At 46.1% G+C, this 24,925-nt stretch overlaps 1 protein-coding gene across 2 annotated transcripts in view; it reads left to right on the forward strand.

Moving 5' to 3' along the window:
• LOC135054784 (oocyte zinc finger protein XlCOF8.4-like) overlaps positions 1 to 9,507 on the forward strand; it is a 43,338-nt gene extending 33,831 nt beyond the window's left edge. For both annotated transcript variants that reach the window (XM_063958104.1, XM_063958105.1), the window contains exon 6: positions 1,654 to 9,507. In XM_063958104.1, coding sequence (XP_063814174.1) covers positions 1,654 to 4,001 — 2,348 coding nt within the window. In that variant the 3' untranslated portion in view covers positions 4,002 to 9,507. The remainder of the gene's footprint in view (positions 1 to 1,653) is intronic.
• Positions 9,508 to 24,925: the final 15,418 nt, after the last annotated feature.

The following is a 24,925-nucleotide window of genomic DNA, read 5'->3' on the forward strand; positions in this document are numbered from 1 at the left end:
TATACGCCAGTACCACTAGACTTATACGCCAGTACCACTGGACCTATACGGCAGGATCACTGGACTTATACGCCAGTACCACTGGACCTATACGGCAGGATCACTGGACTTATACGCCAGTACCACTGGAATTATACGGCAGGATCACTGGAATTATACGGCAGGATCACTGGATTTATACGGCAGTACCGCAGGACATTAACGGCAGTATCAATGGACCTATACGGCAGTATCACTGGAAATATACGGCAGTACCACTGGACTGTACTTATACGCCAGTACCACTGGAATTATACGGCAGGATCACTGGAATTATACGGCAGGATCACTGGAATTATACGGCAGGGTCACTGGAATTATACGGCAGGATCACTGGACATATACGGCAGTATCACTGGACTGGACTTATACGCCAGTACCACTGGAATTATACGGCAGGATTACTTGAGTTATACGGCAGGATCACTGGATTTATACGCCAGTTCCATGGGAATTATATGGCAGGATCACTGGAATTATATGGCAGGATCACTGGAATTATACGGCAGTACCGCTGGACATATACAGCAGTATCCATGGACATATACGGCAGTATCACTGGACATATACGGCAGTACCACTAGACATATACGGCAGCACAGGATCACCACCACTGGACTGATGCAGGACAACACAGCACCACTGCAATGGACTGGACTTATACAACAGCACTGGACATATGGCAGCAGAGGACACCACCACTGTGACTGGACTGATGCAGCATAATACACCACCATTGAACTGATGCAGCACAACACAGCACCACTGGACTGGATTTATACAGCAGCACTGGACATATGGCAGCAGAGGACACCACCACTGTGACTGGACTGATGCAGCACAATACACCACCATTGAACTGATGCAGGACAACACAGCACCGCTGGACTGGATTTATACAGCAGCACTGGACATATGACAGCAGAGGACACCACCACTGTGACTGGACTGATGCAGCACAATACACCACCATTGAACTGATGCAGCACAACACAGCACCGCTGGACTGGATTTATACAGCAGCACTGGATATATGGCAGCAGAGGACACCACCATTGTGACTGGACCGATGCAGCACAAGACACCACTGCTGGACTGATGCAGGACACTGAGGATGGAGACACGTCCTCTCTCTACCCTCTCCAGTGCCAGAGTGAAAATGGCGGCGACGCGCGGCTCCTTATATGTAATCCAAACCCCGCGAGAATCTGACAGAGGGATGATGACGTTTTGCCTCGTTCTGGTTTCCGAGTCAGGCGGGAAAACCCGAGCCTGACTCGGATACGGGCTCGGGCAGTGAAGTTCGGTTCTCAGGGAACCGAACCCGCTCCTCTCTAATATATAGGATTTGTTTTTTAAGTTTGATTGTGAGTGAATTATTAGAGCAGGAACTGGAGTTCCTTTCTAGGTCCTTTTACTTATTAATCACTCGTGATCTTAAAGTGTTTACATCTTTGCTAATAACACAAAACTCTTGAATGTTACTAGGTCAGATTTAGGTTTTATTATATTAAGGGAGAGTTAATGTAATTAATGGGGGGGTGGGGCAGATAACAGTAAATCATTTTGACAAATGCTATAGTAGTAATATTTATTTATTTATTTTTGTTACAGATTGCTTCCATAAAAAAGATACGCCCCATACGGAGATTTGTTCTTTAGACTCTATAGACATGGATACAAGTGTTATTAGTGATTGCAAGCCGTCAAACTGCTTTCAAATCTTGAAGTCAACAGACAATATGGAGAAATCGGAGAAGAATGCATCTGTCTTGTGTGAAGAAAAAAATGTCACAGACCCTGACATTTATGAACCTAAATATCAAAAACAGTCTACATCTACTCATATTAAAGAGGAACTAACCTCATGTGATGGAGGAGACCTCACAGACACTGACATGTATACACCCACAGGTCATATACAGTATACAGCTACTCATATTAAGGAGGAACCTGTCTCATGTGATGGAGGAGACCTCACAGACACTGACATGTATACACCCACAGGTCATATACAGTATACAGCTACTCATATTAAGGAGGAACCGGTCTCATGTGATGAAGGAGACCTCAAAGACACTGACATGTATACACCCACAGATCATATACAGTCTATATCTACTCATATTAAGGAGGAACTGGTCTTGTGTGATGGAGGAGACCTCAAAGACACTGACATGTGTACACCCACAGATCATATACAGTCTACATCTACTCATATTAAGGAGGAACTGGTCTCGTGTGATGGAGGAGACCTCAAAGACACTGACATGTGTACATCCACAGGTCATACACAGTATACAGCTACTCATATTAAGGAGGAACCTGTCTCATGTGATGGAGGAGACCTCAAAGACACTGGCATGTATACACCCACAGGTCATACACAGTATACAGCTACTCATATTAAGGAGGAACCTGTCTCATGTGATGGAGGAGAGCTCACAGACACTGATATGTATACACCCACAGGTCATACACAGTCTACATTTACTCATATTAAGGAGAAACTGGTCTCCTATGATGCAGAAGACCTCACAGACTCTGACATGTATAGATCCACAGGTCATACACAGTATACATTTAATTATATTAAGGAGGAACCCATGTCATGTGATGGAGGAAACCTCACACACACTGGCATGTATATACCCACAGATCATACACAGTCTACATCTACTCATATTAAGGAGGAACTGGTCTCATGTGATGGAGAAGACACAGACACTGACATGATAACACCTATAGGTCATACACAGTCTACATTTACTCCTGTTAAGGAGGAATCGGTCTCATGTGATAGTGGAAACCTCACAGACACTGATATGTATACACCCACAGATCATACACAGTCTACAGCTACTCATATTAAGGAGGAATCAGTCTCATGTGATGGAGAAGACACTGACATGTGTACACCTACAGGTCATACACAGTCTACATCTACTCATACTACGGAGGAACCGGTCTCCGGTGATGGAGGAGACCTCACACACACTGACATGTATACACCCACATATAATACACAGTATACATCTCATATTAAGGAGGAACCCATGTCATGTGATGGAGGAAACCTCACACACACTGACATGTATACACCCACATATCATACACAGTATACATCTATTCGTAGTAAGGAGGAACCCATATCATGTCATGGAGGAAACCTCACACACACTTACATGTATACACCCACACATCATACACAGTATACATCTACTCATATTAAGGCGGAACCCATGTCAGGTGATGGAGGAAACCTCACACACACTTACATGTATACACCCACATATACACAGTATGCATCTCATATTATGAAGGATTTAGTCTCATATCATAAAGACAATGTTACAAACATTGACACTTATACACCCACCTATTATACTCCATATCTATCTACTCACACAGAGTATACCCCACCTAGGTACCAAAATAACCATATGCGGAAGGATTTCTTGGGCTTTGGTGAAGGAAGCAGCAGAGATGTCTGCGCACTGAGAAAACACGAACACACCAAATATACATTCGCACCAATGAAGGAGGGCTCTGCCTCAGAGGAAGATAAAATTGATGTAGACACCCAAACTTATGCCTCCAAAGATCATAAAAAACATGAATCTATCCCTGTCTTGGATGAATCTGTTTCGGGTGAAGAAGACTGCACCATGTCTGCCAAGAAATACAATGACATTTACACACCCACAAATCATATGCAATATATATATAAACCTTTCAAATTTGCATTGGATCATGCAGAGATGCAGCGTATATCGGGAAACGATCTCTCTGATCTGTTACCATGTCCTGACTGTCGGATGTGCTTTATTTCAGCGTATGATCTTTCTGTACATCTTGGAGTTCATGCAGCAGAGAAACAAATTGCTACTGGGAAGCGTGGAAGGGGGAAACGGGTTTTTGCTATTTCTACCTTTTTCCCTCCATTTGTAGAGCAACTATAAAACACACTGTGGAACTGCCCGCCGGGACAGGTGAAAGAGGAAATCTCACAGACGGTGACAATCGTAAACCCACATATCATGTACAAAATACGGTGTATTGAAAAAGTTTTTATTCCCCTATTTCTCTTACGTCCTAGTGGATACTGGGGTCTTGTACTTTAGTACCATGGGGTATAGCTTGGGTCCACTGGAGCCTGGCACTTTAAAACTTTTAGTGTGTGCATGGGCTCCTCCCCTCTATGCCCCTCCTACCAGACTCAGTTTAGAAAAATGTGCCCAAGGAGCCGGGTGCATTTCTCTGGAACTCCAAGGAGTTTCCTTTATTTTTTGTTTTAGTTTATTATTTTCAGGTAGTACTGGTTGGCAACCAGGCTACCTGCTTCGTGGGACTTAGAGGGGGGACTGAACCAACCTCCTGAGGGTTAATGGTTCATAATCCCTGCTGACAGGACACTGAGTTCCTGAGGTGCTGATCACTCATCGTTAGTATGTGTGCCCACGCCAGCAGCTAGCCGCCACCTTCTAACAGATGCCAAAGATCCAGGTGTGGTGAGTGTTACACTGGGGTCCCGGTTAGCAGCAAGTCACGCAGCGGTCACAGGCCCGGAGCTGCGGTGCCTGCCGCGGACAAACTGGCTCAGGGCTGCTGCCCTGCATTGCTCACTGTCTCTAAGGCGTTGTTTGGACTGTTTAATACATTTTGATGTGTTTTTAGTACTGAGGCCATTATAATCTCTGTGAGGGACCGTGCGCCATTGCAAGGGGCGGGGCTTCCCGGAGCGGGACCAGCGGCGAGAAGGCGCCATTTTACTGCTGCTGCAGATCACCAAGGCTGCATGCACGCTGCTCCTCCAGGACCCATGCTGTTACAGAAAACCTGGTACCAGGGGGTCATAGTCAGGGGGGAGCACGTCAGCGGTAATGCCACTACACTTATATCACATACACATATTTCAACACATTGTGCTGCTGTGTTCTGTGTGCTGGTGTCCGCTCCTCAGTGTCACTCCAGGGGCTCTCTAGAGTCTGTGTGGGGTGTAGTTCAGTGGGCTGCGCTATAGTTTCCTGTATAATGTCTGTGGACATGGTTATGTGTGCTGCTTGTAATTCTACCCCGTCTTCAGCGGGGTCTCTCATGTGTGAGCAATGTTCTTTGTCTCCGCAAGGGCCCAGCTCAGACACCTGACTGGTGAGATAGCCTTAAGAGCATGATTCAAATTGTAAATTTTGAATTAGCTGCAGCTAAAAGAGAAAGACAGGTGATAAAACACTCCATTGCTTGTTTGGCTAAAGCAGCAGATACCAAGAAGGCATCTCAGCCACCTCTAGTGGCTTCACATAAACGCTCACTGCCACAGGTGCTCCAGTCTGATTCTGTTTCTGATCAGCCAGATGTGGATGATGATGATGATGATATGAACGAGGACAGCTCTCTGTTCCCTGTGGTGGAGGCTCTCATTTTTGCTGTAAGAGAGGTCCTCCAGATACCGGATCAGGAGGTGGAACCAGATGAGGAGTTATATTTTAATGCTAGACCCAATAAACCCTGATAAAAAATGTAACATTCCTTAGAGGTTATTGACTACTTTTCCTTTCCCTGATGAGGACAGGAAGGTATTGGTACTGCTGGTGCCTGGGGCTGTATCCCTGAAAGAGCCAGCTGATCGTAAAATTGAGACCACGCTCACGGCAGTCTATACGGCGGCAGGCGCTGCTCAACGCCCCACAATTGTTTGCTGTGGATTTCCAGGGCAATAAGTCAAATGGTCTGATAACGTTATTGACGGTTTAGACACTTTGCCCCGGGATGAGGTAGTTACTCTACTGCAACATATAGAGGATGCTGCAGATTTTATGAGCAAAGCTATTAAGTAGTTGTGTAAGCTTAATGGCCACACTACTACTATGGCTGTTTCGGCGCATAGAGCACTGTGGTTACATCAGTGGTCAGCAGACGCTGATTCCAAAAAGGGTGTCGAAAATCTTCCCTTTACAGGTGATGCATTATTTGGAGAAGAATTAAATAAATGGATCTCCCAAGCAACAGCGGGTAAGTCTACCTATCTGCCGTCGGTTGCGCTGCCTGCTAGACGTTCTTACACAGGACCCTCCTTGCAGTCCTTTCGTGTGGCAAGGTTCAGAGGCAGGAGCCGAGGGGTCTCCACCACTTCCAGAGGATCTCGTGGTAAGTCCCATAAACCTGCACCTGCTGTTTCCCTGGACCAGAAGACCGGATCCCCTTCCGCGTGACAGCCCCAGCAGCAAGGCGGCTTTCAGGTAGGTGCTCGCCTTCAACACTTCACCACGTGTGGGCGGAGTCCTGCCAGGACACTTCGGTGAGGGACCTCATTTCCCAGGAATACCGGCTGGAATTTAAAATGCTCCCTCCCCACAGATTTTTCAAGTCGGGCTTACCAGCTTTACCCGCAGCAAAAGTTACCTTACAAGAGGCTCTTCAAAAACTTTTGCAGACAGGGATGGTGGTTCCAGTACCTCCTCCGTTACGCAACAGGGGTTTTTACTCCAGTTTTTTTGTCGTTCCCAAACCAGACGGTTCGGTGCGCCCCATCTTGAACCTGAAGTGTCTGAACCCGTATCTGCGGGTGTTCAAATTCAAGATGGAATCACTGTGGGCGGTGGTGTCTGCTCTGGAGGAGGGGGAGTTCCTGGTGTCTCTGGACATCAAGGATGCTTACCTACACATTCCCATGTGGCCCCTCATCAAGCTTACCTCAGGTTCGCCATATTGGACGACCATTTCCAGTTTCAGGCCTTACTCTTCGGATTATCCACAGCCCCGAGGGTCTTCACCAAGGTCATGGTGGAAATGATGCTACAACTGTGCATGATGGGAGTGAACATAGTCCCGTACTTGGACAATCTCCTGATAAAGGCTGAGTCCAGGGACTGTCTGCTGCACAGCATCGACCTGACGACTTGCCTGCTTATGGATCATGGGTGGATCCTGAATTTTCAGAAATCTCTCCTGGAACCGAACCAACATCTTCAGTTCCTGGGAATGATACTGGATACAGTGTCTCAAAAGGTGTTTCTCCCGATGGACAAGCCCTTGGCTATCCAGACTATGGTTCGCTTGGTGCTCAGTCCTCGCAGGGTATCCGTACATCTTTGCATCCGATTACTGGGCAAGATGGTGGTTGCTTGCGAGGCAATCCAATACAGCAGATTTTATGCCCGACCATTTCAGCTGGATCTGCTGGACAAATGGCCGGGGTCTCGCCTTCACATGGATCAGGAAGTGACACTATCTCCAAAAGCCCGGATTTCTCTATTATGGTGGCTACAAGTTTCTCACTTGGTAGAGGGCAGGAGTTTCAACATACACTCGTGGATTCTTCTGACAACGGATGCCGGCCTCCGGGGTTGGGGAGGCTGTGACCCAAGGGTGGTCGAGACAGGAATCTGTTCTGCCGATAAACATTCTGGAACTCAGGGCAATTTACAATGCCCTTCTGCAGGCTTCTCATCTCCTGAAGGATCAGGCAATCCAGGTTCAGTTGGACAACGCCATGGCGGGGGCGTACATCAACCGACAAGGGGGAACAAGAAGCAGAGTGGTGATGCGAGAGGTGTCAAAAATCATACTCTGGGTGGAGGCCAACGCAAGGGCCATCTCAGCCATATTCATTCCATGGACAATTAGGAAGCAGACTTCCTCAGCAGGCACGACCTCCATCCAGGGGAATGGGGCCTACATCCCCAGGTGTTTCAACAGTTAATTCACCGGTGGGGCTGTCCGCAGATATCTCTGCTGGCTTCTCGTCTAAACAAGAAGCTATGCCGTTACTGTTTCAGAATGCGGGACCCGCTGGCTGCTGCAGTGGACGCACTGACGACCCTGTGGATGTACCAGTTTGTTTCCTGTTCCCTCCTCTACCGCTAATCCCAAAGGTTCTCAAAAGACTAAGAAGGGAAAGCGTACAGGCAATTCTAATTGCCCCGGATTGGCCTCAACGGTCATGGTACTCGGACATCCTAACCATGGCTCTGGAGGATCCCTGCCCTCTGCCGCTACAAAACGATCTTCAGCAAGGTCGGAGGTCCGTTTGTTTATCCAGACTTACAGCGGCTGCGTTTGACGGCTTGGAAGTTGGGAGGGAAATTCTAGCTAGATAGGGTCTTCCCTCCCGAGTCATTTCCACCATGGTCCAGGCCAGGAAGATGGTTACATCAAAACATTATCATCGTATCTGGAAAAAGTATGTTTCCTGGTGTGAAGGTAGAAAGGTTTCTCCCATGGAATTTAGAATTGGTCGTTTTCTACTTTTTCTGCAAGCGGGGGGTGGATTACGGTTATGCTCCATCTCTATTTTCTTCCAGAAACAACTTGCCATGTTGCCTGAAGTACAGACTTTCCTAAAGGGAGTTCTTTATCTGCAACCGCCCTTTGTGCCTCCCACAGCTCTGTGGGACCTCAATGTGGTTCTGTCCTTTCTTCAATCGGATTGGTTTGAACCCTTACATAGGGTGGAGTTAACATTTCTCACCTGGAAGACGGAGATGTTATTGGCATTGGCGTCTGCCAGATGTGTCTCTGAATTGGGGGCCTTATCCTGAAAGAGCCCTTATTTGATATTTCACGCAGACAGGGCAGAACTTAGGACTTGTCCTCAGTCTTTGCCAAAAGTGGTTTTTGCTTTTCATGTGAATCAACCTGTAGTGGTTCCAGTGTTGTCTGCTGCTTCCGTTGGTCCCAAGTCCTTGGATGTGGTCAGGGCTCTGAAGATTTATGTCAACAGGACGGCCCGTCATCAGATTTCTGCCTCGCTGTTTGTCCTTTATGATGCCTCCAAGATTGATCGGCCGGCTTTTAAGCAATCTCTTGCTCGCTGGCTCAGGTTGACCATTCAACAAGCCTATTCTTCGGCAGCTATGCCTTTGCCGACGTCTATTCAGGCCCACTCGACGAGGTCGGTGGGATCTTCCTGGGCAGCTGCCCGGGGTGTTTCGGCCCTACAAATGTGCCGAGCTGCAACTTGGTCTGGTTCGAACATTTTTGTTAAGTTCGATACTTTGGCCAAGGATGACCTTCAGTTTAGTCAGGCGGTTTTACAAGGGTCTCAGCACTCTCCCACCCATTTGGGAGCTTTGGGACTTCCCCATGGTACTACAGTACAAGACCCCAGTATCCACTAGGACGTAAGAGAAAATAGGAATTTAATACCTACCGGTAATTCCTTTTCTCCTAGTCTGTAGTGGATACTGGGAGCCCGCCTCAGTGCTTCAATCCTGCTTACCTGTGTATTTGTTTGGACCAGTGTTGTGGTCCCTTCTGTTGTTGGGATGGCTGTGCTATCCGGATTAGGTTGGTGTTGCTATCCTCTGTTCTGGTTAGCGCCCTCCTTCCGTTTATGGTTGTGTTTTGGCTTGTTGCCTCACTGCTGTTGTATTGTTTCTTCTCTCATATTTTGTCCGTCTCCTCGGGCACAGAGTTTTCCTAAACCGAGTGTGGTAGGAGGGGCATAGAGGGGAGGAGCCAGCACACACAAGCACACACTAAAAGTTTTAAAGTGCCAGGCTCTAGAGGACCTGATCTATACCCCATGGTACTAAAGTACAAGACCCCAGTATCTACTACAGACTAACGGAATTACCGGTAGGTAATAAATTCCTATTTTTTGCATATTTGTCACATTATTGTTTCAGATTTTCAAACAAAATTGAATATAAAAGAGAGACAACCTGAATAAATGCAAAATAGTTTTTAAATGTTAATTTCTTGAGGGAGAAAAAGTTTTCCGACCCCTGTATCACCCATGTGAAAAATGAATTGTCCCCTTAACTTGTACCACCTTTAGCAGCAACAACTGCATCCAAACACTTCCGATAGATGAAGATCGACCTTTCAAATCACTGTGGAGGCCTACTGTTCTTTGCAGAATTGCATTAATTCAGTCACACTGGAGGGTTTTCAAGCATGAACTGCGTCTTTAGGGTCCTGCCACAGTATCTCAATTGGATTCCAGTCAGGACTTTGACTAGGCTACTGCAAAACCTTAATTTTGTTTCCATTGAGACACAGAGGTAGACTTGTTCTTGTGCTTCGGATTGTTGTCTTGCTGCATAACCCAGTTGCTCGTAAACTTCAGATCATGTACTGATGACCGGACAGTCTCCCTTAGAATTTCCCGGTAGAGAGCAGAATTCATGATTCCGTCAATTTTGGCAAGTCGCCCAAGTCCTAAAGTAGCAAAGCATCCCCACACCATCACACTACCACCATCATGTCTGACTGTTGGTATGATGTTTGCATTGTGGAACGCTGTGTTAGCTTTACACCAGACCTGATGGGACCCATGTCTTCCAAAAAGCTCCATCATGACTCATTTCTACATGGAACATAAGTCCAAAAGGCTTGGGGTAATTAATGCACATTGGCAAATGTGAGATGAGCCTTTTTTGTAACTCTCCCATGGATACCATTTTTGTCTGGACTCTTTCTTATGATGGAATCGTGCATTCTGACATTAACTGACATGAACGAGGCCTGACATTAACTGACATGAACGAGACCTGCAGTTCCTTAGACGTTACTCTGGGTTCTTTGTGACTAACTGGATGCGTCATTAATGCGATCTTTGAGAAATGTTGTTAGGCCGGACACTCCTGGGAAGTTTCACACTGTTCTATGTTTTCTCCATTTGGAATTTCTTTTGATTGCGGTATACTGTGCTGCTTGTTGAGACCCTTTAGTCAACGTCACATGCATGGAAAGGTTCTATCTTATGTTTAGATTTGCAGACATTTATACACAGTCGAGCCTGAATGAACCCCATTATCACCCATTTTGATTCAGTGAGTAACTAAGGGGCAATTACTATTTCACACAGGGCCAGTTGGTGTTGGATAACTTTTTTCCCCTTCAATACATGAAATGATCATTTTAAAAACGTTATTTTGGATTTACTCAGGTTGCCTTTATCTCATATTTAATTTTATTTAGTTTATTTATTAACAGTTTCTTATATAGCGCAGCAAATTCCATTGTGCTTTACAATTGGAAAGAACAATGATAAAACAGAACTGAGGAGTAATAACAATCATAGAGGTATGAAGCCCCTGCTCACAAGTTTACAATCTATAGTTTGTAGATCTGAAACAATTAAGTGTGGCAAATGTGCAAAAATAGACAGGACGGGGGCAAAACTTTTCAAACCACTATACATCTGCACATATTAAGAAAAGTTATGGGGTATATAGTGCCTTGCGAAAGTATTCACCCCCCTTTGCATTTTTCATGTTTTGTTGCCTCACAATTTGGAATTAAAATGGATTGTTTGAAGGTTTGCATCATTAAATTCACAGAACATGGCTACAACTTTGAAGATTTTTTTTTTTTATTGTGAAGCACACAACAAATATTACAAAATAACAGAAAACTTCAGCGTCCATAACTATTCACCCCCCTAAAGTCAGTACTTTGTAGAGCCACCTTTTGCGGCAATTACAGCTGCAAGTCATTTTGGATAAATTTCTATGAGCTTGCCACATCTTGCCACTGGGATTTTTGCCCGTTCCTCAAGGCAAAACTGCTCCAGCTCCTTCATGTTGGATGGTTTCCGCTGGTGAACAGCAATCTTCAAGTCTGACCACAGATTCTCAATTGGATTGAGATCAGGGCTTTGACTAGGCCATTCCAACACATTTAAATGTTTCCCCTTAAACCACTCGAGTGTTGCTTTAGCAGTATGCTTCGGGTCATTGTTCTGCTGGAAGGTGAACCTCCGTCCCAGTCTCAAATCACCGGCAGATTGAAACAGGTTTTGCTCAAGAATATTCTTGTATTTAGCACCATCCATCTTTCCCTCTACTTGAATCAGTTTCCCAGTCCCTGCTGCTGAAAAACATCCCCACAGCATGATCCTGCCACCACCATGTTTCACTGTGGGGATGGTGTTCTTGGGGTGATGGGATGTATTGGGTTTGCGCCAGACATAGCGTTGTCCTTGGTGGCCGAAAAGTTCAATTTTAGTCTCATCTGACCAGAGCACCTTCCTCTATACATTTAGGCAGTCGTCCACATGCCTTTTGGCATACTCAAAACTTGCATTCTTATTTTTAACACTAAGTATTGGTTTTTTTCTGGCCACTCTTCCATAAAGCCCAGGTCAATGGAGTGTACGGCTTATTGTGGTCACGTGCAGATACACCAGTCTCTGCTGTGGAACTCTGCAGCTCCTTCAGGGTTACCTTTTGGTCTCTGTGCTGCCTCTCTGATTAATGCCCTCCTTTCCCGGTCTGTGAGTTTTGGTGGCTGTCCCTTTCTTGGCAGGTTTGTTGTGGTACCATGTTCTTTCCATTTGCAGATAATGGATTTGATGATGCTCTGGGGGATCATCAAATATTTGGATATTATTTTTTTTTATAACCCAACCCTGACTTGTACTTCTCAACAACTTTGTTCCTGACTTGTTTGGAGAGCTCCTTGGTCTTCATGGCGTGATGCCTCTTGCTTAGTGGTGTTGCAGCCTCTGGGGCCTTTCAGAAAAGGTGTGTTTATACTGACAGATCATGTGACTGTAAAAGTTGACAAAATTTAAAAACCCAGTGCAATAGTTAATGTAACCGGACGCAACTCTGCGTCAATTTGCATACGGCACCTCCGGTGCTATGAATGCGAAAACTCAAACCTGTGAGTGTATGAACGCAACTCTGATGAGAAGTGTAGCACTTTACCTTAAATTAATACGTTACAAGTGTACTGCGCTCCAACCCGCAAACATTTAATAAAGAGAAAAGGGGAAAACAGATACAGAATGCAGTAAGCGTTGATCAAACAATTAACACAAATATTCAGAGAAATGCAAGTACAGTATAATATACCAATAAGGGCTTACAGGTAACAAACCAAATACATACGCTGTGCCACTGGATCCAGGCTTCAGTTGTCTAGCAAGATGACCTCTGAGAAAGGTGACTGAAACCTGGGCCAGGTGTGTGTCCTTTTATACAATGTTCCAAAAACAGTACAATGGGGAATGCAAGATCTTCTTCCATTGGTCCAGGGGCGGGACATATTCAGTACACCGTGAGTCATTGGTCAGTTCGAACACTGAGCGATGCCTAATCTTGGGATGTGATTACAGTTGTTTACCTCTGAGCTCTCGCCTAAAGACCAATTCAAACCGACCACAGTATCATACAAGAATATACATGAATCCAGTATCGCTAATAACTTGTTGCCGCAATATGTGACAATATCCTCACAACCACCTGATTACTACTTATGTGACCCTGAACCACAGCCGCAACTAGGGGGGGCTAGGGGGCACACGACCTGGGCGCGGAATAAGAGAGGGCGCCAGCGCGAGGCGGCAAGTGGGAACATGCAGTGCAGGACAGCGCAGGGTGTTGAAGAGGCGCCGTACCACTCCGCTGCTCAAGGACGCGCCGGAGATCTGCTTCCTGGAAGCACAGAGGCGCCACTTCACACACATATAATCCACTGCCAGCACTGTGTGTGTGTGAAGGCGCGCTTCAGAAACTGAGAGGAGGGGGCACTGACTGATACAGCAGATCAGCACTAGAAGTGTGTAAAAGTAGGGACAGACGGACAGCTATACATGTACAATATGTGTGTCGTGTGCAGTGTACTTTAACCTAGTGTGTGTGAGCAGTGCAGGGTAACCGTGTGTGTGTGTGTGTGTGTGTGTTAGAGCAGTGCAGTGTAACCCTGTGTGTATGTGTGTGGAAGCAGTGCAGTGTAACCCTGTGTGTGGGTGCGTGTACTGGAGCAGTTCAGTTTAACCATGTGTGTGTGCTGGAGTAGTTCAGTGTTACCCAGTGTGTGTCTGCTGGAGCAGTGCAGTGTAACTCTGTGTGTGTACTGGAGCAGTGCAGTGTAAAGAAAAATAAATAAAATTACGGGTGAAAAAAACATTGTCTATCATTTTTTTTGTTACATTTTTTTGCTGTACGAAATTAATAGGCAAATGAAAGTCTGTAAATTGGTGTATTAATGTACTTCTGGTGAGAAGTCTGTAAAAATGAATTTTTAATAGTATGTTATTTCAATAACATTTTAATAAAGAAAAATTGTATTCGGTTAAACATAGGATATATTTATATATAATGAAGTATCAGTTCAGCCTCGGTTCATATATGTTCAGATTTAATTCCTAAGGTCTAAATAATACGCCTGAGGTAATTCTAATAGAGCGCTCCTCAAAAAATCCTTATTGATAATATTATTTTGGGCCCATATTGGCAAGGGGCTTACCTTTGAGGAAGCAGCATAAGAGTTTTAATTGAGTAAATGGCTATTTAGCGAATGGCTGTGATCTAAACTTTTCACAATCCACTTTAGATTAAAAATATTGTGCTCATATCCACTATATATTTAATAGCGCATTAAGGAACTTTGTACATATATATATATATATATATATATATATATACTGCTCATAAAAATAAAGGGAACACTAAAATAACACATCCTAGATCTGAATGAATGAAATATTCTTATTACTTTGTTCTTTACATAGTTGAATGTGCTGACAACAAAATCACACAAAACTTATCAATGGAAATCAAATTTATTAACCCATGGAGGTCTGGATTTGTAGTCACAATCAAAATTAAAGTGGAAAAACACACTACAGGCTGAGCCAACTTGGATGTAATGTCCTTAAAACAAGTCAAAATGAGGCTCAGTAGTGTGTGGCCTCCACGTGCCTGTATGACCTCCCTACAATGCCTGGGCATGCTCCTGATGAGGTGGCGGATGGTCTCCTGAGGGATCTCCTCCCAGACCTGGACTAAAGCATCCGCCAACTCCTGGACAGTCTGTGGTGCAACGTGGCGTTGGTGGATGGAGCGAGACATGATGTCCCAGATGTGCTCAATTGGATTCAGGTCTGGGGAACGGGCGGGCCAGTCCATAGCATCAATGCCTTCGTCTTGCAGGAACTGCTGACACACTCCAGCCACATGAGGTCTAGCATCTGCATTAGGAGGAACCCAGGGCCAACCGCACCAGCATATGGTCTCACAAGGGGTCTGAGGATCTCATCTCGGTACCTAATGGCAGTCAGGCTACTTCTGGCGAGCATATGGAGGGCTCTGCGGCCCCCAAAGAAATGCCACCCCACACCATTACTGACCCACTGCCAAACCGGTCATGCTGGAGGATGTTGCAGGCAGCAGAACATTCTCCTTGGCGTCTCCAGACTCTGTCACGTCTGTCACGTGCTCAGTGAGAACCTTTCATCTCTGAAGAGCACAGGGCGCCAGTGGCGAATTTGCCAATCTTGGTGTTCTCTGGCAAATGCCAAACGTCCTGCACGGTGTTGGGCTGTAAGCACAACACCCACCTGTGGACGTCAGGCCCTCATACCACCCTCATGAAGTCTGTTTCTGATCGTTTGAGTAGACACATGCACATTTGTGGCTTGCTGGAGGTCATTTTGCAGGGCTCTGACAGTGCTCCTCCTGTTCCTCCTTGCACAAAGGCGGAGGTAGCGGTCCTGCTGCTGGGTTGTTGCCCTCCTACGGCCTCCTCCACGTCTCCTGATGTACTGGTCTGTTTCCTGGTAGCGCCTCCATGCTCTGGACTCTACGCTGACAGACACAGCAAACCTTCTTGCCACAGCTCGCATTGATGTGCCATCCTGGATGAGCTACACTACCTGAGCCACTTGTGTGGGTTGTAGACTCCATCTCATGCTACCACTAGAGTGAAAGCACCGCCAGCTTTCAAAAGTGACCATAACATCAGCCAGAAAGCATAGGAGCTGAGAAGTGGTCTGTGGTCACCACCTGCAGAACAACTCCTTTATTGGGGGTGTCTTGCTAATTGCCTATAATTTCCACCTGTTGTCTATTCCATTTGCACAACAGCATGTGAAATTGATTATCAATCAGTGTTGCTTCCTAAGTGGACATTTTGATTTCACAGAAGTGTGATTGACTTGGAGTTACATTGTGTTGTTTAAGTGTTACCTTTATTTTTTTGAGCAGTGTGTATGTATGTATATATATATATATATATATATATATATATACATACATATATATATATATATATATATATATATATATATATATATGTATACAGTTGGCTAGCTGTGTAAAGACATAGGGGTGTATTCAATAAAAGTCGGAAACTGCCGTCTTGTTGGAAAGATGGCAGTTTCCGACTGGAATAGGTCGGAAGGGGTTCCGACCTATTCAATAGGGGCACATTTTTTCTGACAAGTCGGGAAACCTGACTTGTCGGAAAGCAGGTGGATCGGCGGAATACCAGCCGATCCGCCTGCTGCTGTCGGAAACTGGACCAAATCCGACAGATTTTGACCCCCTTTCCGACAAACTCAATCAGACTTGAAAACAAGTCAGATTGAGGTGAGGAGACGGGGAGCGGTGCGGCGGGCTACGGGGATAAGAGGTACCTTGACGGCCGTCCCCCAGCCAGGCACCTCTCTCACTGCAGTGCCTCCCCCACCGCCGCAGGCATCACCCCCGCTGCCAACTCTGGCCGCCGATCGCCACACTGCTCCCCCCTGCTAGCCACCTCGCGCTGCTCCACCCGCCGGCCGCCTCACACTGCTCCCCCCGCCTGCCGCTCTCTGCTCACCCCACCTTTGCTGTCAGCGCACTTGGCAGCCGCTGACAGCAGCGTCAGGACAGGACACAGGGAACGGCCAAATCCGACAGTCGGATTTGGCCGCTCTTTGAATAGGGGTTGTCTGGTCCATTCCGACAACTGCATGTCGGAATGGACCCGACTCATTGAATATACCCCTATGTGTAACTCATTGTGTAGGAGACAAGTCAGTACTGTGTAAGCCACAAAGCCAGAATACATAATGCATTTGACATATCACTATTAATTCAAATATCAATGTCTGGTCTGTATTATATTGAATACAAGTTTTGGTCACATGGCTTAGATCACTTAAAATGCACACAAGATTCTGGTATGTGCAGGGGTGTGTTAAAGAATGCAGAGTTTAGAGCACACATTCAGAAATTTGCATTTCCTTAGCAATTGTATGGTATCTGGCTTCTTGTTTGTTATACTGCAAGTCAGAGACAATGACAGCCCAGGATCAACTGACTCCCCAAGTCCCAATTGTTCATGCTAACAATTGAGGCAAACAACGGTATTTACACATCCAATCAGTCAAAGGTCTATCTTCCATTAATAAAGGAATACCTCATTTTATGACACAATGCCTGTTTGGACAGAAATATTTGCTATGTGTTACAGTATATTTATTAACAAATGCGTCTTCTACCGTAATGTGCACAGTAACTCGCCGTTATGGTCATTCGCGTCCTACCGTATTACCTATAGCATGCGTATTTTACGCATACGTCGTAGACGCGTCCATTAGTAAATGCCATAGTGTATTCTAAATATCGAAATATGCAATTTGACTTTGACATGACACTTAGATTGCACACAGGTGGACTTCATTTCCCTAATTATGTGACTTCTGAAGGTAACTGGATGCACCAGAACTTTTGACGGGCCTCATAGCAAAGGGGGTGAATACATATGCACATGCCAATTTTCACATTTTTATTTATAAAAATTATTTTTTTATATAAATTTTTCTCATTTCACTTCACCAATTTAGACTATTTTGTGCATATCCATCACATAAAATTCAGATTATAAAAAAAATTAATTACAGGTTGTAATGTAACAAAATAGGTAAAAAGCCAAGGGGGTGAATACTTTAGCAAGGCACTGTACCTCTAAGACACTGACATGTATACAGCCACATGTCATACACAGTATACATCTACTCATATTAAGGAGGAACCTGTCTCATGTGACAGAGGAGACCTCACACACACGGACATGGATACACCCACATATAATACACCGTATACATCTACTTATATTAAGTAGGAACTGGACTTGTGATGGAAGAGACCTCACATACACTGACGTATACTCCCACAGTATACATGTACTCATATTTAGAGATAAGTTCTAATTTTATTGCTTATCTCTTTATATCACATGATTAGAGGATCCAAGCTATTGTGGTAAACTCGCATGCACCAACTCTAGAAGATGGTGTAATGGTTAAAGTTCTGATACAGTGATGGTTACCTTAAGTTGAGTTTTGGAATGTACAAATATACTGACCTTTATACATAATATATGAGGCAAGCTACATGTTTTTCAGTTCTGGTTTGAGAACGGCTATTTTTTCAAGGCTAAGTTGAACTTCCCATCAGTCATTTGCCAAAAAAATGTAAACTAAAACATCTCTCTTTAGACACCAGTACACAAAAACCAAACAACTATTATCTCAACACTCCTATTATGTTCAGTCAAATATGGGCCCGCAGAAGTCAATCACTAGGTTTTTCCAGCATATGGAAAGAAATGAAACTTTGCCTTTCTCCCGTAATTATGCATTGGCCTTAATCGTGTGGATTCAAACCTCTTTATTTCTTAATTAGGTGGGTCCGTTCATTGGTTCTGTGATATTATTTAATTAATATGATTGTGTCTAAATAAAATGAACCTTGGAGAGTATTAGTATAGCTGTGTGATGGAAAAATAACTAAATGTCATGGAATGTAGAACAGGTTTTACATAGACCGGCTACATGATCAGGAAACAGTGGTAAAAATAAGATTTTACTTACCGATAAATCTATTTCTCATAGTCCGTAGTGGATGCTGGGGACTCCGTCAGGACCATGGGGAATAGCGGCTCCGCAGGAGACAGGGCACAAAAGCAAGCTTTTAGGATCACATGGTGTGTACTGGCTCCTCCCCCTATGACCCTCCTCCAAGCCTCAGTTAGGTACTGTGCCCGGACGAGCGTACACAATAAGGAAGGATCTTGAATCCCGGGTAAGACTCATACCAGCCACACCAATCACACCGTACAACTTGTGATTTGAACCCAGTTAACAGTATGATAACAATGAAGTAGCCTCTAAAAAAGATGGCTCACAACAATAATAACCCGATTTTTTTGTAACAATAACTATGTACAAGTAATGCAGACAATCCGCACTTGGGATGGGCGCCCAGCATCCACTACGGACTATGAGAAATAGATTTATCGGTAAGTAAAATCTTATTTTCTCTAACGTCCTAGTGGATGCTGGGGACTCCGTCAGGACCATGGGGATTATACCAAAGCTCCCAAACGGGCGGGAGAGTGCGGATGACTCTGCAGCACCGAATGAGAGAACTCCAGGTCCTCCTCAGCCAGGGTATCAAATTTGTAGAATTTTACAAACGTGTTCCCCCCTGACCACGTAGCTGCTCGGCAAAATTTTAAAGCCGAGACCCCCTCGGGCATCCGCCCAAGATGAGCCCACCTTCCTTGTGGAATGGGCATTGACAGATTTTGGCTGTGGCAGGCCTGCCACAGACTGTGCAAGCTGAATTGTACTACAAATCCAACGAGCAATAGTCTGCTTAGAAGCAGGAGCACCCATCTTTTGGGGTGCATACAATATAAACAGCAAGTCAGACTTTCTGACTCCAGCCGTCCTGGAAATATATATATATATATATATATATATATATATATATATATATATTTTTAGGGCCCCGACAACGTCTAGCAACTTGGAGTCCTCCAAGTCCCTAGTAGCCGCAGGCACCACAATATGTTGTTTCAGGCGAAACGCTGACACCACCTTAGGAAGAAACTGGGGACGAGTCCGCAGTTCTGCCCTGTCCGAATGGAAAAACAAATATGAGCTTTTTTTAAGACAAAGCCCCCAATTCTGACAATCGCCTGGCCGAGGCCAGGGCCACAACATGGTCCCTTTCCATGTGAGATATTTCAAATCCACAGATTTGATCGGTTCAAACCAATATGATTTGAGGAATCCCAACACTACGTTGAGATCCCACGGTGCCACTGGAGGCACACAAGGGGCTGTATATGCAATACTCCCTTGACAAACGTCTGGACTTCAGGAATTGAAGCCAATTTTTTCTGGAAGAAAATCTACAGGGCCGAAACTTGAACCTTAATGGACCCCAATTTGAGGCTCATAGACACTCCTGTTTTCAGGAAGTGCAGAAATCGACCTAGTTGAAATTTTTTTCGTGGGGCCTTCCTGGCCTCACCCACGCAACATATTTTCACCACATGTGGTGATAACGTTGTGCGGTCACCTCCTTCCTGGCTTTGACCAGGGTAGGTATGACCTCTTCCGGAATGCCTTTTCCCTTAGGATCCGGCGTTCAACCGCCATGCCGTCAAACGCAGTCGCGGTAAGTCTTGGAACAGACAAGGTCCCTGCTGGAGCAGGTCCTTTCTTAGAGGCAGATGTCACGGTTCCTCTTGGAACAGACATGGTTCTTGCTGAAAGCAAATCCCATCTTAGCTCCCGAGGCCATTAGTCCTCTGTGAGCATCTCTTGAAGTTCCGGTTACCAAGTCCCTCTTGGCCAATCCGGAGCCACGAGTATAGTTCTTACTCCTCTATGTCTTTTAATTCTCAATACCTTGGTTATGAGAAGCAGAGGAGGGAACACATACACCGACTGTTACACCCACGGTGTTACCAGGACGTCCACAGCTATCGCCTGAAGGTCTCGTGACCTGGCGCAATACCTGTCCCATTTTTTGTTCGGGCGGGACGCCATCATGTCCACCTTTGGTCTTTCCCAACGGTTCCCAATCATGCGGAAAACTTCCCGATGAAGTTCCCACTCTCCCGGGTGGAGGTCGTGCCTGCTGAGGAAGTCTGTTTCCCAGTCGTCCACTCCCGGAATGAACACTGCTGACAGTGCTATCACATGATTTTCCGCCTAGCGAAAAATCCTTGCAGTTTTGCCACTGCCCTCCTGCTTCTTGTGCCGCCCTTTCTGTTTACGTGGGCGACTGCCGTGATGTTATCCCACTGGATCAATACCGGCTGACCTTGAAGCAGAGGTCTTGCTAAGCTTAGAGCATTATAAATTTGCTCTTAGCTCCAGTATATTTATGTGGAGAGAATTCTCCAGACTTGATCACACTCCTTGTGTGACTGCTCCCCAGCCTCTCAGGCTGGCCTCCGTGGTCACGAGCATCCAATCCTGAATGCCGAATCTGCGGCCCTCTAGAAGATGAGCACTCTGTAATCACCACAGGAGAGACACCCTAGTCCTTGGATATAGGGTTATCCGCTGATGCATCTGAAGATGCGATCCGGACCATTTGTCCAGCAGATCCCACTGAAGAGTTCTTGCATGAAATCTGCCGAATGGAAGCGCTTCGTAATAAGCCACCATTTTTTACCAGGACTCTTGTGCAATGATGCACTGACACTTTTCCTGGTTTTAGGAGGATCCCGATTAGCTCGGATAACTCCCTGGCTTTCTCCTCTGGGAGAAACACCTTTTCCTGGACTGTGTCCAAAATCATCCCTAGGACCAGCAGACGTGTCGTCGGAACAACTGCGGTTTTGGAATATTTAGAATCCACCCGTGCTGTCGTAGAACTACTTGAGATAGTGCTACTCCGACCTCCAACTGTTCTCTGGACCTTGTTCTTATCAGGAGGTCGTCCATTTTCTTTGAAGATGAATCCTCCTTTCGGTCATTACCTTGGTAAGGACCCCGGGGTGCCTTGGACAATCCAACGGCATCGTCTTGAAACTGATAGTGACAGTTCTGTACCACGAACTTGAGGTACCCTTGGTGAGAAAAGGCAAATTTTGGGACATGGAGGTAAGCATCCCTGATGTCCCGGGACACCATATAGTCCCCTTGTTCTTTGCTATCACTGCTCTGAGTGACTCTATCTGGATTTGAACCCTTGTAAGTGTTCAAATTTTTCAGATTTAGAATAGGTCTCACCTAGCCTTCAGTACCACCATATAGTGTGGAGTAATACCCCTTTCCTTGTTGTCGGAGGGGTAATTTTATTATCACCTGCTGGGAATACAGCTTGTGAATTGTTTTCAATACTGCCTCCCTGTCGGAGGGAGACATTGGTACAGCAGACTACAGGAACCTGCGAGGGGGGAAACCTCTCGACATTCCAATCTGTACCCCTTGGATACTACTTGTAGGATCCAGGGGTCCTGTACGGTCCCAGCGTCATGCTGAGAACTTGGTAGAAGCGGTGGAGGGCTTCTGTTCCTGGGAATGGGCTGCCTGCTGCAGTCTTCTTCCCTTTCCTCTATCCCTGGGCAGATATGACTCTTATAGGGACGAAAGGACTGAGGCTGAAAAGACGGTGTCTTTTTCTGCAGAGATGTGACTTAGGGTAAAAAACGGTGGATTTTCCAGCAGTTGCCCTGGCCACTAGGTCCCATGGACCGACCCCAAATAACTCCTCCCCTTTATACGGCAATACATCTTTGTGCCGTTTGGAATCTGCATCACCTGACCACTGTCGTGTCCATAAACATCTTCTTGCAGATATGGACATCGCATTTACTCTTGATGCCAGAGTGCAAATATCCCTCTGCGCATCTCGCATATATAGAAATGCATCCTTTAAATGCTCTATAGTCAATAAAATACTGTCCCTGTCAAAGGTATCAATATTTTTAGTCAGGGAATCCGACCAAGCCACCTCAGCTCTGCACATCCAGGCTGAGGCGATCGCTGGTCGCAGTATAACACCAGCATGTGTGTGTATACTTTTTAGGATATTTTTCAGCCTCCTATCAGCTGGCTCCTTAAGTACGGCCCTATCCGTAGATGGTACCGCCACTTGTTCTGATAAGCGTGTGAGCGCCTTATCCACCCTGAGGGGTGTTTCCCACCGCGCCTTAACTTCTGGCGGGAAAGGGTATACCGCCAATAATTTTCTATCGGGGGAAACCCACGCATCATCACACACTTCATTTAATTTATCTGATTCAGGAAAAACTACAGGTAGTTTTTTCACCTCACACATAATACCCTTTTTTGTGGTACTTGGAGTATCAGAAATATGTAACACCTCCTTCATTGCCCTTAACGTGTGGCCCTAAAAGAAAATACGTTTGTTTCTTCACCGTCGACACTGAAATCAGTGTCCGTGTCTGGGTCTGTGTCGACCGACTGAGGTAAATGGGCATTTTACAGCCCCTGACGGTGTTTGAGACGCCTGGACAGATACTAATTTGTTCGCCGGCCCTCTCATGTCGTCAACCGGCTTGCAGCGTGTTGACATTGTCACGTAATTTCCATAAATAAGCCATCCATTCCGGTGTCGACTCCCTAGAGAGTGACATCACCATTACAGGCAATTTGCTCCGCCTCCTCACCAATATTTTCCTCATACATGTCGACACACACGTACCGACATACAGCACACACATAGGGAATGCTCTGATAGAGGACAGGACCCACTAGCCCTTTGGGGAGACAGAGGGAGAGTTTGCCAGCACACACCAAAAGCGCTATAAATGTATATAAACAACCCTAGAAGGTGTTGTTTACTATATATGCGCTCTTAATATATAAATATCGCCAATTTATGCCCCCCTTCTCTTTGTTACCCTGTTTCTGTAGTGCAGTGCAGGGGAGAGTCCTGGGAGCCTTCCTCACCAGCGGAGCTGAGCAGGAAAATGGCGCTGAGTGCTGAGGAGAATAAGCTCCGCCCCTTTTCCGGCGGGCTTTTTCTCCCGGTTTTTAATAAACTGGCCTGGGTTAAAATACATACATATAGCCTTAATGGCTATATGTGATGTATTTATTTTGCCACTAAAGGTAATCATATTGCTGCCCAGGGCGCCCCCAGCAGCGCCCTGCACCCTCCGTGACTGAGTCAGTGAGCCGTGTGACAACAATGGCGCACAGCTGCAGTGCTGTGCGCTACCTTCATGAAGACTGTGGAGTCTTCTGCCGCCTGTTTTCCGGACCTCCGTTCTGCCGTCTCTTCAGCGTCTGTAAGGGGGATCGGCGGCGCGGCTCCGGGACGAACCCCAGGCTGACCTGTGTTCCGACTCCCTCTGGAGCTAAGTGTCCAGTAGCCTAAGACTCCAATCCATCCTGCACGCAGGTGAGTTGGAAATCTCTCCCCTAAGTCCCTCGATGCAGTGATCCTGTTGCCAGCAGGAATCACTGAGATTGAAACCTAAAAAAAAACTTTTCTAAACAGCTCTTTAGGAGAGCCACCTAGATTGCACCCTCTCGGACGGGCACAAAAACCTAACAGAGGCTTGGAGGAGGGTCATAGGGGGAGGAGCCAGTACACACCATGTGATCCTAAAAGCTTGCTTTTGTGCCCTGTCTCCTGCGGAGCCGCTATTCCCCATGGTCCTGACGGAGTCCCCAGCATCCACTAGGACGTTAGAGAAAATAAACTGCTTGAGAATGAAATGTATCAACTGAGGGCCTAATTCAGAAATGTTCGCAAAACCGATAATTTACATACATCTCCGATGGTTGCATTCGGTGCATGTGTCTGCAACGATGGGGGTGTTTCAGAAAAGGTGGCATGTCAGCCCCATTTTCTGGGCACGCTGAAGCCAGTGGCTGCATCCTTGGACGTAGCTTTACTGTCTTCAGTAGCGGATCTTGCCACGGGTAAGCAGGATTTTTGCCCAGGGCGCCGCCTTCCGGAGGGTGCCGGCGCCATCCGGAGGGCGCCGCACCATGGCAAGATCTGCTATTGTGCCCCCCGCTGTATCCCGCTGGTCCCCCGCTGTGAAGGGAACTAGACGCTACGTGTCTAGTTTCCATTTGTGGAGAGGACCTTTGCTGTGTGGTGCGCGATGACGTCATCGCGCACCGCACAGCATTGTGGGACTGACACAGACGCTAGGGGTCATATTTGACCTCTAGTGTCTGTGTATGCTGTGTTATGGGAGAGACGTCATGACGTCTCTTCCATAGATCCGAGGAGAGGCGCGGCGGAGGTCTGCAGCGGTCGGGAATCAGGAGCGGGGATTGTAAGTATTTTGTTTTTTTGTGTAAGCGGCGCTACTCTACAGGGGGCACAAGTGGGGACACAACTCTACAGGGGGCGTAACTGACCACGCCCCC

The sequence above is a fragment of the Pseudophryne corroboree genome, chromosome 3, assembly GCF_028390025.1.
Source record: "Pseudophryne corroboree isolate aPseCor3 chromosome 3, aPseCor3.hap2, whole genome shotgun sequence".
Taxonomy (NCBI): Eukaryota; Metazoa; Chordata; class Amphibia; order Anura; family Myobatrachidae; genus Pseudophryne; species Pseudophryne corroboree.